The 14,863-nt window shown below is 33.1% G+C and overlaps 1 protein-coding gene and 1 long non-coding RNA gene across 2 annotated transcripts; one reads left to right on the top strand and one right to left on the bottom strand.

Annotated features, from left to right (window-relative positions):
• Window positions 1–2,565: 2,565 nt before the first annotated feature.
• LOC126689048 (uncharacterized) lies at window positions 2,566–5,411 on the bottom strand. The gene is made up of 2 exons (XR_007644413.1): window positions 4,921–5,411; window positions 2,566–2,897 (listed from the first exon to the last, which is right to left on the bottom strand). It is a non-coding gene; the product is annotated as an uncharacterized LOC126689048 (long non-coding RNA).
• A 3,793-nt stretch (window positions 5,412–9,204) lies between these two features.
• Window positions 9,205–11,275, top strand: LOC126689747 (uncharacterized). Its single transcript, XM_050384934.1, has 4 exons — window positions 9,205–9,439; window positions 10,158–10,252; window positions 10,722–10,843; window positions 11,124–11,275. The coding sequence occupies exons 1-4, from the start codon at window positions 9,256–9,258 to the stop codon at window positions 11,209–11,211; spliced, it is 489 nt and encodes a 162-aa protein (XP_050240891.1). The 5' UTR covers window positions 9,205–9,255; the 3' UTR covers window positions 11,212–11,275.
• Window positions 11,276–14,863: the final 3,588 nt, after the last annotated feature.

Raw genomic sequence — 14,863 nt, 5'->3', positions numbered from 1 at the left:
TTTGTCACATTCGGTGGTACCCTATTTTTTTCCTTACAATTGACAATTCAATCGTCACAGTAAGCACTACCATTATCACATCTGACCATAATTTTACATTTAGGCTTATCACTGAGGTCACTTTTTTACTTACTAATAACTGCTCATCACAATAGTAATTTTTTTAAAGTTATTTAAAAATTTAGATCTAAAATTGAAAACCAAAAAAAAAAAAAAAAGCATCCCATGAAATTAGCCCAACCACAATAATTACTCTTGTTCACAAAAAAAAAAATCAGTTGGAATTATCTTGGTTTCTTCCACAAATATTTAAATATACCAATTAACTTCCTACGTATCTCCCTTAGTAGCTTCCATCACATTCAGAGGGGGGATATTTGCAGATTAACTGTGTAAGGGTTTACAATGTAGTAAGTTAACACGCGTTAGAAACAAATAAGAAAACTAGCATCTCGAGTTTTAGAAACTTGAGATCCATATTAAAACTCGAGTCTCAGAGACTCACTTTGCGAGTCTTGTGCTGGACGAGCTGGATAGAAAATGCCACATAGATCTCGAGTTTTTAAGACTCGAGTTCTAAAAAGCAAAACTGAAGAAAGAACAACAGAACTGAAGAAAGAACCAATGATCTACGACGAAGAACAGACCTGAAGAAGAACCAACGATCTAACGACGAAGAACAACGACGAAGAACAGAGGAAGAACAAATCTGACTGGGCGATTGGACGATCTGGTTCTGATTTGCATGAAGAACTCAGAAGATCGTGAGGAAGAAGAAGTGAAACACGAGTGAGGTTGCCGATGAGAGGAGATGAGAGTTTTCTGCCGCCGATGAGATGCGCTTGTCTCCGTCAATGGGTTTGCCGATGGGTTTTCTGATGTCTGCGCTTGTCTCCGCCGATGGGTTTGTATGTTTGGGTGTGAGAGTGTTCTGGAGTCTTCGCCGATGGTGATGTCTGCACTTGTCTCAGGTTGGGATTTGTATGTTTGGGTGCGAGGGTATATTATCAAATCTGCGCTTGTCTCCGCTGATGGGATTTGCCGATGGGTTTGTCGATGGGATTTGTATGTTCTAGTCGGGACGTAGAAGTATATTATCACAAATCGAGTTTTAGAAACTCGATTTCAACGTGGCTCCACGTGGAAAACAGTCCATGTCAGATGCATATAGCTCAGGATCTCGAGTATTAGAAACTCAATTTCTGCCCAGAACTCAAGTTTTCGAAACTTGATTTCTGCCCAGCACTCGAGTTTTAAAAACTTGAGATGCTATTTTTCCACTTTGTTTTGAAACTGGGCAACTAACAAAATTCTTAGAAATCTAATGTTAAATGAAAAAAAAAATCCATTCAGAGGCATACCTCCCTATAAAATAACATAGTTGAGGTTATTTTCATGATGTTTATATTTTTATTATTTATATATGATGGTGAACCAAAAATTAGATTATCTCCAATTCGTCTATAGTGTTGTCCAAGACCAAAAAGGTCATCCAACATGGAGTCACCTGGACGATCGCCAAACACTTATAAATTTTCAGAGTAAATCTATATCCAAAAGTTTATGATTCGGACCACGTTCTATTATTCTGAAGTAGAAGCGAAATTCTTATTCATCGCTCTAACTTCCCACTAAGTTCGTAACTTCTGATGGCAGTTGTAAAAATTAAGTCTGAACCTTCTAACTTCCATCCACGTTGAGGAAGGTTAGGATGTATTAAGAAACCCTATTTAAGCTGTAACCTCTTTCATTAATGTGGATGAGAAAATTTGGTAGAAACAAGCCTGTCTTTAATGCCCGAAATGTACACAGATAAGAGATATGAACTTTGTCCTTGGAAGCTTACTTGAGGATCAAACTTGTTAAAATTACCAACGTTGTATAATTTATCTCACTAGTTAAAATTCCCATCTATGCTTGGTTATTTGGACTAAAGTTCCCACCTCTACAAATTCATTGTTAAATCCGATACAAAAGGACTACAGAACTTACAAAATCCATTAATTTTTAAATTCCTTGTTTGGGCCTTTTTGTATAATGAAGGATTTGAAATTCCGTTGTTTGGATACTTAAATTTAGATTTGGATTTAAGATCAATAAAATAATTTTCCCAATTATTATTTTTCTTAAACTTTCTACATTTTAATTTTAGTAACATTTTTGAACTAAATATTGAATTTCATTCATTTTTAAGTAACTATAACATTGAAAATATTTAATCGCTAACTATTGAATGCATCACATTTAGTGCATCACACGATTTAGTGATTAGTAATCTGAAAAAACTAAGGACGTTTGATTATTAGTTGACCTTATAATACTTTGTCACGTCACTTTCGAGGTCTAACAATTTTCCACATTATAATGATTTTATTTATTTATTAAATCACGAAATACCCTTAAATCCCACCAATTCCTCTAAAAGATGCAAATGATGCAAATTAACATATCGTCACTCACACACCTAATCAAAACTTGCATATCATCATAGCATCCATGAGATTACTCTAGGTATATCAATTAACATTTATCTACAAACTGCATCCATTGTAATCACTATCAATGGAGAGGACAAATTATATTTGTATTACATTGAATATTAACATTATTTGTATTATATTGATCAATGTAATCATGTATTAGAAATTAATTAAAGAACCAAAGGTACAACATGTTTTACTGCATTTACATATTTACACATCAATATGACAAAATCAAAACATACAAAGTAAGGTATTCAATCCCTAAAAAAGAGTTACAATTCTCAAATCTCCAAGTACAACACACTTCTGATGGTTGATGCTAACATATTCATGGCACTCTAATAACTCGAAGCAATGATAATTCCCATGCTTGTCATTGCCAGCACCCATGACATAGTAGAGGTGTATGTGTATCTGATAAACATGACAATAGGAATAAGGGCACAAATTAAAAATAAAAACACAAACTTAAGCAAGTAAACTAAGTTTAACCACACTTAGTTCCTCTTATTTGACTTAAGAAAGAACCCAAAGTATAATAATTCTTGCACTATTGTTTATATATATATAAGTATGATTTGTACTGTTATATAATTAAATCGGCTCAATAAAATATATAGTCCAAAAGTATAGTTAACAGGACTCAAATTGTTGAAGGCATAGATTATATCGTCAAAAAGTGATATTTCTTCAAACTGATACATCCAAAAATTAATAAGATAGGCTCACAATGGACCCTTGCATCATGACTATGAACCAAATGCATATGTAGAAATGAAAAACAACAAATTCTTTTTTTCATTTTTCCCCTAAGAAATGATTGGATTTTATGGAAATAAAAGGCTGCCTAATTACAAAGCCAATTACATCAAAGCAGAAGCCACTAGCAATATTCAACTACAAGAAAATTGACAAGAAGCTGCAAGATGTGAATATATTAAAATACAACATTTAGAATTTAATCCTTTACACAAAACAATAGTACTGTGTAAGTTAAGGCCAAAACAACAGGTAAAAGGAACAATAGGTCCAAACAAGATCTTAATGACCTCCCAATTGTCAATAACTTTGTTTTTATAAGCACAAGCTTTTGGAATTTTCTATTAAAAAAAAAAAAAGACAAGCAGTGAGTTAGCACATTTGAAACAAAACTATTGAAATCTACTAATTTATAATAGCAAATCTCAATAAATATTGTTTTCACAAAAGACCACAGTTTAACATAAAATTCTAACAGTTTTAGAACTTGTTTGCACTTTGCAAATAGTTGTCAGGCTTTCCAAACATACCCTATAATTTTCAAACTGAAAGGCCAGCACATTGTAACCACTTAAATTATTTACATTTGAAATCTACTTTTTGCAGAACTTGCATTTTCAACATTGTTGGTCAGGCAAGGAATCCACAGAAATTCAATTTCATAAAAACTTAGACTAACACATCAGTAACAAAATTTTGTATTTTAAATTTTACAGCTACAATGTTTTTGACTGCCCTTACAACCCCTACAATCAGAATAGTACACATCAAAGCAAACAAACAAGTTGAGAAACCCAACAAACAAAGTAACTGAATCTTAAATTCACAGATATTACCACAGTATGTAAAAATATAATCAGAAAAATTCAATGCCCCAGTGCAATGGCCAATGGCACTCCCTTAACAGTATAACAAAAGGAAAATAAAACCAACCCAGGTAGTATAACATAACCCAAAAAACAAACCAACCAGTTCCAAAATTGCAAATACAAAGAATACCCAATCATAATTTAAGTGAAAAAAGAGTCATAATTTGGGACCATACCTTGGCATAAGCATCCCACACATTGCGATTAATATAAGGGAGAAAAACTATGAAAGAACTACTAAGAAAAGAAAAAGAAGATGTTGGATTGAGATGAATTGATGTTATCTACTCAACATTACAAATATATTTCAAAGCTATTCCAGGGTTAAGCAAAGCCATCAAAATGCTTATTAGACATGAAAAAAAAAGGTTCTGCTTGTTCTATGGAAACAAAAGGAATCAATTACATAATTAGCACTAGGCAGTCTTCTTTCATCACAAACTAGGCATTGATACAAATCTACCAACAGGACAAACTTTGAAATCAATGTAGCTATACAAAAAGTAAACATCTTATGTTAAACTAGTTAAAAAGTTATCACCACTGTCATCCAAAAAGTTATCATGCGTTAAAATACATAGCTCATAGAGGCATTTCATCAAACAATTCATTGCATTTCAATTAGACCAACTCGGAACTCTAAAAAAATATCTTCAACAATTTCTTAACAAAACTAAACCAACCCATGCTTACCAATAGATACAGACCCACATAGAAAATCCAAACGAAACCCACACAACTCAAATACAAACAAAAACAGAAATACAGACCAACCCAAAACGAACTTAGATAGGCTAAGAGAGACAAACCTGAACACCATGGTGGTTGCGGCTTTAACATTGTTGTCGCAGCTTAAGGCAGTGAAGACACGAGCGTTGTGGAAGGATTTCCCAAATTCCACGGTTAGTGAGGGATTTGAAATCAATAGATTTGGAACTTGAATTCCAGGATGGATTTGGGTCAAATACAAATTCTTCTCTTTTTAAGTTATCCACCCAAATCCAAATCCTAAACGAATTCCCATGCCATCCAAACAAACCAGAAGAAGATTTGAGGACTCTTCCCCACCCACCCCATACACAATACCCACAAGAAACTAATAAAGAAAAAAGGGAAACAAAACAATAGCAGTCAAAATAGGGTTTTATCGTTTTGATACTTACCTTTAACAATATCCAAATGATTATGATCCTTTTAGAAAGAAACCTCTACCAGAGAACGCAAGAGGAAGCGAAGAACGTGAGAGAGGAAGAAAAATCGGAGAACGCGTGAGAAAAAAAAACCGAGAGAGACCATCAGAATTTTTTTTTTTTTTTTAGTTTATATACACTGACTTGCTTTGCCAGTAACCGGTTTCTACTAAAATTAAATTAACGGCTAAGATGATAACAACACCAAGTCAATGGTTCAGATATGGGTGGGTACCGTACCCCCAAAAAAGTAGAGGGTACGGTAGAATGACTCGTTTTTAATATACATGTGAGTGAAAAAATATATGAAAATGTGTGTTATGTTATTTAAAATAGAGAGATGCTACGTCTACAACATTTTTACAACAAATCATGGGTGGTTAGTTGTTATTGGTTCAAATTTAAAACTAACATTAAGATTACTTTTTTGCCCCAACAAAAACAACCAGTAACAACTTGCCACTTAGGATTTGTTGTAAAAATGTTGTAGAAATATTGTAGACATAGCATTTCTCTTTAAAATATGTAGTTTTGTGTTTGAGTAGGCCTACGAAACAGGCCCAGAAGTTATTGCAAGATATTTTGAATCTAACCTCAAATTTCTCATTTTGATATTGGTTTCTGTTGGTTGGGTTGTGAAGACTGAAGATTATGTAAAAGTAAATAGGCTGGCGAAATGGGCCCTTAGATTCTGGGGCTTTTGAGAGCAAGGGCTCTTGTCTTGGAAAAAGTATATTGCATAAGATGATATTACTTCCTCCGTTTTCAAATCTATTAAATGAGAGGGATATATACAAACATAACTACCCACTAATATATGCCTTTGAAACGTTCTTAAATCTTTTTATGAATTGAAAATATAAGATTATATTATGGATATAATGGAAATCTACACAACATTAATATTTTAGTTCATTATGAGCACGTTTTTTTCCAAATAAAAAGTTTATCATTATCAATACTAAAGACAACTATTTTCACAAACTTATTAAGATAACAAATTGTAATTTTAGTTACATCACTTTCATATAAGCTCATAATTAATACAATTTTTATCATCCATAACATGTATCAACAATTGTACAATATATATTGTCTTTTCATTTCTAGTTTGGGTTTGGTTGAGCTCGATAGTGCCCCTAATCTAAAACCCCAAATACCCAAAAACCAATCTTAAACCCCAGAAATATTTTCTTGTGGGGCTGACCTTTAGGACTAAAATGAAATTGTATAAAACTCACAAATATATACACACGTAACACACATGTAGTTATATATGTGTTTGTTATTTGCTTGAAAAGATAGTAGTTATATATGTAGTTATAAAATTTGACATGTGTGTTAAGAGCGTAAAATTTGACATGGTTCATGTAGTTATATATCAAAGAATTTTTTTTTTTTTTTTTTTTTTTTTTTTTTTTTTTTTTTTTTTTTGGGATAGATTTTGATAGCTCTTTTAAAGTGTAGACTTGTGGATAAAGTGATAAACCCTGTGTTTGTGGCTGGTTAATTTTTTTGTTGAGTAACGCTACAGTCACAGACTATTAATATGACTTACTTCTTATCGGTTTTCATCTACGCCCACCATTAACATCACTTTTTTTTATTTACTAATAACCACTTATCACTTTAACAGTTTGTAAATTCTTTTGTAAAAAAGTTTGTACTCTAGCATTACTCTTTTTTGTTTTGTTTTGTTTTTTTTAATACTAAGAGTTTTACAATATGTGGAGGAGGGAGAGAAACATGGATGTAAAACTATTTTTTTTATCTAAAATTTAGGAATATTTAAATTAGTAATTTTACTTTAGGCATCTAAAAGTAGGAGTCCAAACAAGGCAAGCCCCTTAAATAGTAGTAAAATTTGGATAGATTTTGATAACTCTTTTAAAGTGGAGAATTGTGAACAAAAGTGTGTTTGTGGCTAGATTTTTAGTTTTTAATTTTTTTTTTTCAATACCGGGAGTTTTACAATATGTGGAGGAGGGTTGGGAGAGAAACATGGATGGATTTTTTTTTTTTTAATTTAAACTTTAGGAGTTTTTAAATTAGTATTTTTACTTTGGGCATCCAAAAGAGTATGAGTCTAAACAGGAGAAGTCCTTTAAATAGTAATATAAATAATAAATATTTAACCCAAATAATAAACTTATACACAAGTGAAGAATCATTTAGGAAACAATTATTTTGATTAATCTCTAAAAAACAATTGATTTTTTTTTCAATTGATATTTCATGGGACAAAGTTTAATTACAAAATTGGTTGTAGCCTAAAACTGTAACCTTACTCAATATCTTTTTATTGGAGGTGAATTTTGACAAATCCACCATTGGATTGCATTTTCTTCTTATATCATCCATTCTTGTAAAATTTCTAAAAAATTAAAAGTCAATAGCTATGTCATCAATAAAATATTTAAATTGCAAGTTTTTGTAATGTAAAATTATGCATAAAATATAATTTTATAGATTATGTAGTAAATAATATCCTATTGATACAAAATTTGACATGTGTATTAAGAACATAAAGAACATGCAATCCAGCGATTAGATTTTCGAAATATGTAGTAATGTTAATGATATTAAGCAATGTTATAACTTTAGGCTACAATTAATTTTGTAACTAAATGTTGTCATATTTCATGTACCTTTGCACTCTCTCCTATCCTAAAAATAACAAAAGTACTACAAAACAAGAAAATAACAATAAATTAAAGAAAACAATATTTGATTACTCAAGAAAATGATAAAATTTAAGCATATTGTAAAATTTTAAACACACATTCCAAAAAGAGCATTATTGGAACATTATTGACAAAAACTAAAACTCCTTAGACATATTTATTACTCATACCAAATAAGTACTTTACTTTGAATTCAACAATAAATTTTCTTTTGCCATGTGCCGTAAATATAATTGAATTAGAACCATTTAAAAATTTTTATATATTATTTTTTTCAATAGTAACGTATTTGAGTGGAGTCTTTTTATTATAAAATTTGCATAATCTACTTATAATCTTTTTTTAATTGTATTATAACTATTTAAGAATTTACATGCATTATTTTCACAAAAGTAATAAATTTGAGTGGAGCTTTTATGAAATTGTTATACTTTATTTGTAATTTTGTTATTTTTTTAGAGAAACTACAGTTTATTAATTTTTTTTTTTCTGATTAAAAGTTCCTCAATTGCTATACCCTATCCACAAACCGTCCATTTTTTACATTAACCGAGTCAAAGGCCAACTGTCTCACGGCAATTGCGAACGTATTAATAAGAAACACAAGAAGTTCTTATCTTACATCCTACTCCCCCTACAAACCCATCTCCTTCATAAATCTCCATCGTCAAAACCATCTCACATGATACTATGATACAAAATGTTGCTCCCACTCTTGTCATGTTAAATAATACCGTTCTTTTATAATCATGCCATTTGCCATAATTTTGGTCTCAATCTGATAATATGTGCGACTGATTATTAGACTGTTACTTTTATATTGACTCATTACTATTTTTTTATCATTCATCGTCACAAATATAAAGATGTTACATAAAAAGTGTACACAAACTTTCTTTCTCTTAAGAATAGGGTGTTCAGTTCTAGAAGTACTTAATAATAGTTAGTGTCTGTTTGGTAAATATTATTTTTGTCAACTTATTTTACTATTTAGCTTATTTTGCTATTATTTATAGATCTTATTGCACTTTTGATACTATTCATGAGTCACACTATACTATTTCAGTTAACTTTTACTTCTGTCTATAATAATTTTAACAAAAAGTTTTCAGTTCAGCAAAATATGTGGGATGCCAAACGGACCCTTAGAATTGGAAATAAATACGGTTCTCAAGGCATGCAAAGCACTTTAACAAGAATTCATTCACATTTTCCAACCTAGAAAAGGAAGAGAAGGAGAGAGGTAGTTTAACTTCTTGTTTGTGCAACAATGACAGAGACTCAGAAGCAAGTGATTTTGGTGGCTGTGGATGAAAGTGACCATAGCTTTCATGCTTTGAATTGGGTATTGGATAATTTTTTTGCTCCTACGGAGGACCATAATTTCAAGCTCATTATCGTTCATGCTGTAGTTTCGCCAGCTCCTTACCTAGGACTGGTTCAAATTGGTAAAGGTAATCCGTTTCCATTTTGTGTGTGTTTCTTGGTTTTGTTTATTAGGAAGCCCCATTAAAAGACTATAGAAGCAATATTGTTCATTCTTTTTGTGTAATAGGATTTTCATTATTTAATTTCATGTGAGAAGAGAAGATGGTGATTCAAAGTCTATTGATTTTCATCAATCAATTTCTTGGTTTCGTTTATTAGAAGCATCATTTGTAGTGTTTCATATTTGTAATTGGAATTCAATACTTGTTGCTAACAAAAACACACTAAAATTATAAGTTTTTTTTAAAAAAAATTTATTTTTGATAATTTGATTGTTACAATGTGGATAAATATTTGAACTCTGAACGACTATGAGACTATGATCTACATATCTAAAAGTGTCAATTGAACTACAAATCTTTATAATCTTATTAAATAGGTTAAATTTACGAGCTACATGATGTCTTAAAAAAAAAAACTGGTATTGACAAAGTTGACGTTACATCATTCTATGATTTTTTTTGCTTTGTGGTTTGCTAATTTACACGTGAGCACTACAATTTGGCTCAATGTGTTGGAACCATGTATAGATGTTGATTGTTTTGCTACGTTCTGTAATTGTTTTTGGATTTCTTTTGCATTATATTTTCCAGGGTTGAACAAATTACAAATATCAAAGAGTTACAAGTTACAAGTTCTTTTTGTACAACAATTAAATTCAATCTTTGATGTTCTCTTTAATAGGATCCTCTGAATCTTTAAAGGCTGTGGAAGAAAATTTGAAGAGGTCAGCCACTAGTACCATTCAGAAGGCTAAGGAGATCTGCAGCAGTAAATCGGTAACAATCACATATATAGTGCAATCGATTAGGACTGCATCTTATAAAGCAGAGCTCATTGATTCAAATCTTTCCCTTTTCTCAATTTGGGGCCAAATTCGTGTGCATAGTAAATAAAAAAGGAAATGTTGAAGTTACTAAAAATATGTAAGATTTATGGAATAAGAATTATAGTACCCGCTTAACAAAAAGAAGTAAAAATAATAAATCAATATGTTATTGAGTCAGCTGTGACTTACATGGTTGAGTTAGTGTAATGTTGCTGCTATCCTTTGCAAATGGCACTAATTGTATGCAAGGCCTGCATAATTACACTCAAAATGGTCTTTCTAGATACTAAAATAATTGACATTGTATTATTGGAGAACTGGAACCTCTAGGCCGGCCTGACCCTCTAGAATGAAAAAAGCATTATGGTAAGAAGTATTTCTATAGCTTAAAGATTTAATGAATAAAAATTGCTGTGCAGATTGATGATGTGTCAACTGAAGTGAGTCAAGGAGATCCCCGGAATGTTTTGTGTGAGGCTGTAGATAAACACCGTGCATCTATTTTGGTACTGGGCAGTCATGGTTATGGAGCAGTCAAAAGGTGCAATTCTATAGCACCCAGTTACCAATTACATTGTGACTATAATGTGTGTGTGTGTGTGTATAGTTTTTGTGCTATTTGGTGCAAAGCAATGCTTTTCATAAGTTTTAATATTGATTCCACAAGGAATACAAAGTCCAAACCCTCTTTCTGCATCTAGAGCTCATTGGGTACAACTATTTAACTTTTCATGATGGTATTTGAAGTGTATTGTTTTTAGTACTAGGAGTTTACCAAAAAAAATATTCCATATGTGATGCAAATTCTATCCTCTTTGCAGGGTGGTTCTAGGCAGTGTGAGTGACTACTGTGCTCACCATTGTCGCTGCAACGTGATAATTATTAAGAATCCCAAGCCCCAGCGCTGAACCATTTTTGAGGCTACCTAATAACAAATATTACTAATTTCACATGTATTCTGTTGAATTCTTTTCACTCTTGTTAGAATTCTATCTGTAATTTTTTTTTTTTTTTGAGAATATTCTATCTGTAATTTTTGAGTACTTCTTTTTTGCTATTTTGGTGCAGATATCATGCAATAAATCCATCTACTTATATTAGATTAAATTGTCTATTCTCTTTGTATGTGTACCTTTTATGAGTGTAATTATGGCACAAAGTGTCGAAATATCCAGTGAAGACCTATTTTCAATCTATAAAATTCAGCAATCAATAGATCCAAGGTCGCCAAAAGTGTCAAACGGTCATGCAAACATGAACTACCAAAGCAATTGCCTTGTAAAATATTGGCAACCACTTGATACATACCTTTTTCTATTTGTTAGGAAATTGTAAGTAGTTTAGGAAGTAGATAAAGCCAATATGTTTTAATTATCTTCATAGAATGAGAAGGCCTTAAAACACATGAAGACATTGAAGAGTCACAAAGTCAATAAATCAATTGCTAGCATTGTAGAAACTTTGATGCACTGCCTTGCCTCAAAATTGTTTCTTGGCAAAAATGCAAAACTAACCCTCTAACTTTCACATTTTTTCATTTCAGTCCTCTAACTTTCAATTTTGTCAATTCAGTCATCTAACTTTCAATTTTTGTCAATTCAAGGCTTTGTTACTGTTGTCGTTATTGCTGCCGTTAAATCCACTAAAACGACGCTGTTTTTTTTTTTTTTTTTTTTTTTTAGTACTTCGGAATTAAAAGAAAATTCTGAAAAAAAAAAAAAAAAAAACAAAACAAAAACATTAAGGGGAACGATGACTCCCTTGAACCAAAACAAAACAAAGGGGGAGGGGAAAAGCGAGAAAGGTTTCCCCTCCTCTTGTGGACACTATCATTCCTACATCGCCTGAAGCTTCTGAAAATGGTCTCTAAATTTATTTCTCTTTTGCTTAATATGGTCTAATTAATCTTCATAGACTTCCATTTATATCTTGCTCTAATCTATTTTAGAGGGTTTTTTTTTTTTTTTTGGGGGGGGGGGGGGGTTTCATTTGTTGGTTTTGCATTTAATAACAATAATTTTTGCATTTCTCTAGGGTCCAGATGAGCCAGGACGTTTACAGGCACTCTCACACCCATACCAAACCAAAGGGCTTGTAGAATCATTTGGAGCTATAAAGGTGAAGGCTGGCTTTTATGTTAGGGTGGACATGCCTGGAGTCACTAAGGAAACGGTGACTATTTGCGTGAAAGATGGTCGTGTTTTGTTTGCCAGGGAAGGGGAACGACGACGTCGTCCCCTTAATTTTTTTTATTTTTATTTTTTCAGATTTTTCTTTTAATTCCAAATATAAAATTAAAAAAAAAAAAAACCACCTGTGAAACGGCGTCGTTTTAGTGGGTTTAACGGCAGCAGTAACGGAGCATTGAATTGACAAAAATTGAAAGTTAGAGGACTGAATTGACAAAATTGAAAGTTAGAGGACTGAAATGAAAAAATGTGAAAGTTAGAGAGTCAATTTTACATTTTTGCCTTGTTTCTTTTAGACTTTTTTTTTTTTTTTTTTTGGAGAATCTTGTTTCTTTTATTAGACTTAAAATTTGTAATTTACACTATTAACTGTTACAATGCCCCTTCCGTTGTATAATATATCATATTGCTGTTAACTCATCTAAAAACAACATTTTTTTTTTCCTTTCTAATTTTTAGCCCAACGGATTAACAATAGATGTTTGACAGAAAGTATACACATTGGTTTTTTTTGAATTTTTTTTTGAATTTTTTTTTAAAGTAGAAGTATACACATTGTTATAGTCAATGAAGCCACAAATTTTCATAGACAAGAAACCCTTGGCACAAAAAATTTGAACATAACCACCACCCATGTTGCGCAAAGTGGTACAAGTACCTCCCTTTACCATGAAGACTTGGGGGTTTCCATGGCCTCACTATTTTGAGCCTGGGTGGGTTTGAGTAGCTCTATATATATATATATATATATATATGGATTTTACTAATGTGTGCTCTAAAAGCACACAATAATAAACCAATTTTGAAAGAAATTTATCGGGAATTGAAAAAGTTTTGACAACTTTCCCAATAAAACTTTTCTAAAAATGGATTTATTAATGTGTGCCCTTAGGGCACACATTAATCGGATGCTATATATATATATACACACACTATTTAAAACTCTCAACTGCAAATATTAGATGGTGTAACATTGCTTAGAGTTATATTAGATGTAATTTGAATTTAACCCTATTGTGGGGACCGGCCCAAAATAACATGCTGGCTGGGCCCTAGGCCCGTCCGAGGACGAGCCCGTCCGAGGAGTCAGCGTGGCCCAAACAATTCTTATTCAGTCCCACTGGGGCAAAGAGAACATGTCCGAGGAGTAATTTCTCATCGGATACTGCAAAACCCGGAGCAAAGGCACATCCAAGCCACTATAGTCCCTCTTCCAAATACGTAAAAAGAAAGGAAACCCGAAATATCTCAGCAAAGGCTGCTACCACCACATTAAATGCATTACAACTACTCTTCTGGCCACATTAATGAGGAGAAGACCCCTGAACAGTGCTACCTTGGCTACCGCAACTCACAAAGAACTGAAAGGTGTGTCTGATGGGACAGGTGCTCAAGTGGGGGTTTGGATGATCAACAAGTGTAAAGCCCAGATGATTAGAAAGGGCCTATATAATATGTAAAAGTCCCCCAAGAGAGGAGGATGAAAAAGGAGGAAAGAATACTGCAGAGAAATCTTACTACATTGATCTGTATCCATTAACCAAGTTTTTAGCTCTATCATTCCAGGTGACTTTTCAACACAATAACATTTGTTCTTGTTCGTGTATTTCCTTAACCCATGCAACAGCCAGTTTAAACTTGCTTAAACCGAGTTCTTTAGCCCATACTCTACAAGAATTCATTGTGTTGGGCTTTTTGGACCGAGGCTTGTGACAGCAGGAACTTGGTTACTAAATTGTGCCCTTACAATTGGCGCCGTCTGTGGGAAGAACTTAAGTGTTGGCAAATACGACGGTTAGGCATGGTAGAATTAGGTCCACACCGGGAGAATCCCCACCAAGCTGACCCTCAACTGACGGAACCTGTTGCCTCTCAACGGCAAAATAATCCTCCCAACCCGGGAACAAATCTAGGCAATGGAGGGAATCATGAGGGAAGCGTACATACTACCCAGACCAGCCAAAGCCGTACCCAAATAGGTAGTCGTGCATCCCGAAGGCAAAATGATCATCAGGCCATGCAACAAGAAATAGAAGACCTGAAAAGAAAGCTATGCCATGCACGACGAAAGCAATCTCCCTCCAGTTCAGATGCGTCCTCTAATAAGGAGGAGGACGTCAGCTACAGACGGAGGTCGAGAACTCCTCTGAGCGAAACTTTTTCTTACGAGAAGGAGGTGCGCCCTACACGAAGGTATGAGAGCCCATCTAGCAAGGGATTGGGTAATGATGCCATGAACAAGGCATTGTATCAGATCTCCAGATCACCCTTCGCACATAGGATCGAAGGGGCTAAATTACCCCGACGTTTTAATTAACCAACGTTTGCCATCTATAACGACCGAGCAGACCCGGTAGAGCACGTGAGCCAG

This window comes from Quercus robur, chromosome 6 (genome assembly GCF_932294415.1).
Source record: "Quercus robur chromosome 6, dhQueRobu3.1, whole genome shotgun sequence".
Lineage (NCBI taxonomy): Eukaryota > Viridiplantae > Streptophyta > Magnoliopsida > Fagales > Fagaceae > Quercus > Quercus robur.
Note: the sequence above shows the minus strand (reverse complement) of the source record. Positions and strands in the feature narration are given on the sequence as shown.

What these genes read in the sequence shown, in the direction of transcription:
- LOC126689747 (XM_050384934.1), top strand. Translation starts at nt 9,256, where the DNA reads ATGACAGAGACTCAGAAGCAAGTGATTTTGGTGGCTGTGGATGAAAGT. An exon ending in ACTGGTTCAAATTGGTAAAG is followed by an intron (nt 9,440 to 10,157) that starts GTAATCCGTTTC and finishes TCTCTTTAATAG; the next exon opens with GATCCTCTGAATCTTTAAAG. An exon ending in GGTTATGGAGCAGTCAAAAG is followed by an intron (nt 10,844 to 11,123) that starts GTGCAATTCTAT and finishes TCCTCTTTGCAG; the next exon opens with GGTGGTTCTAGGCAGTGTGA.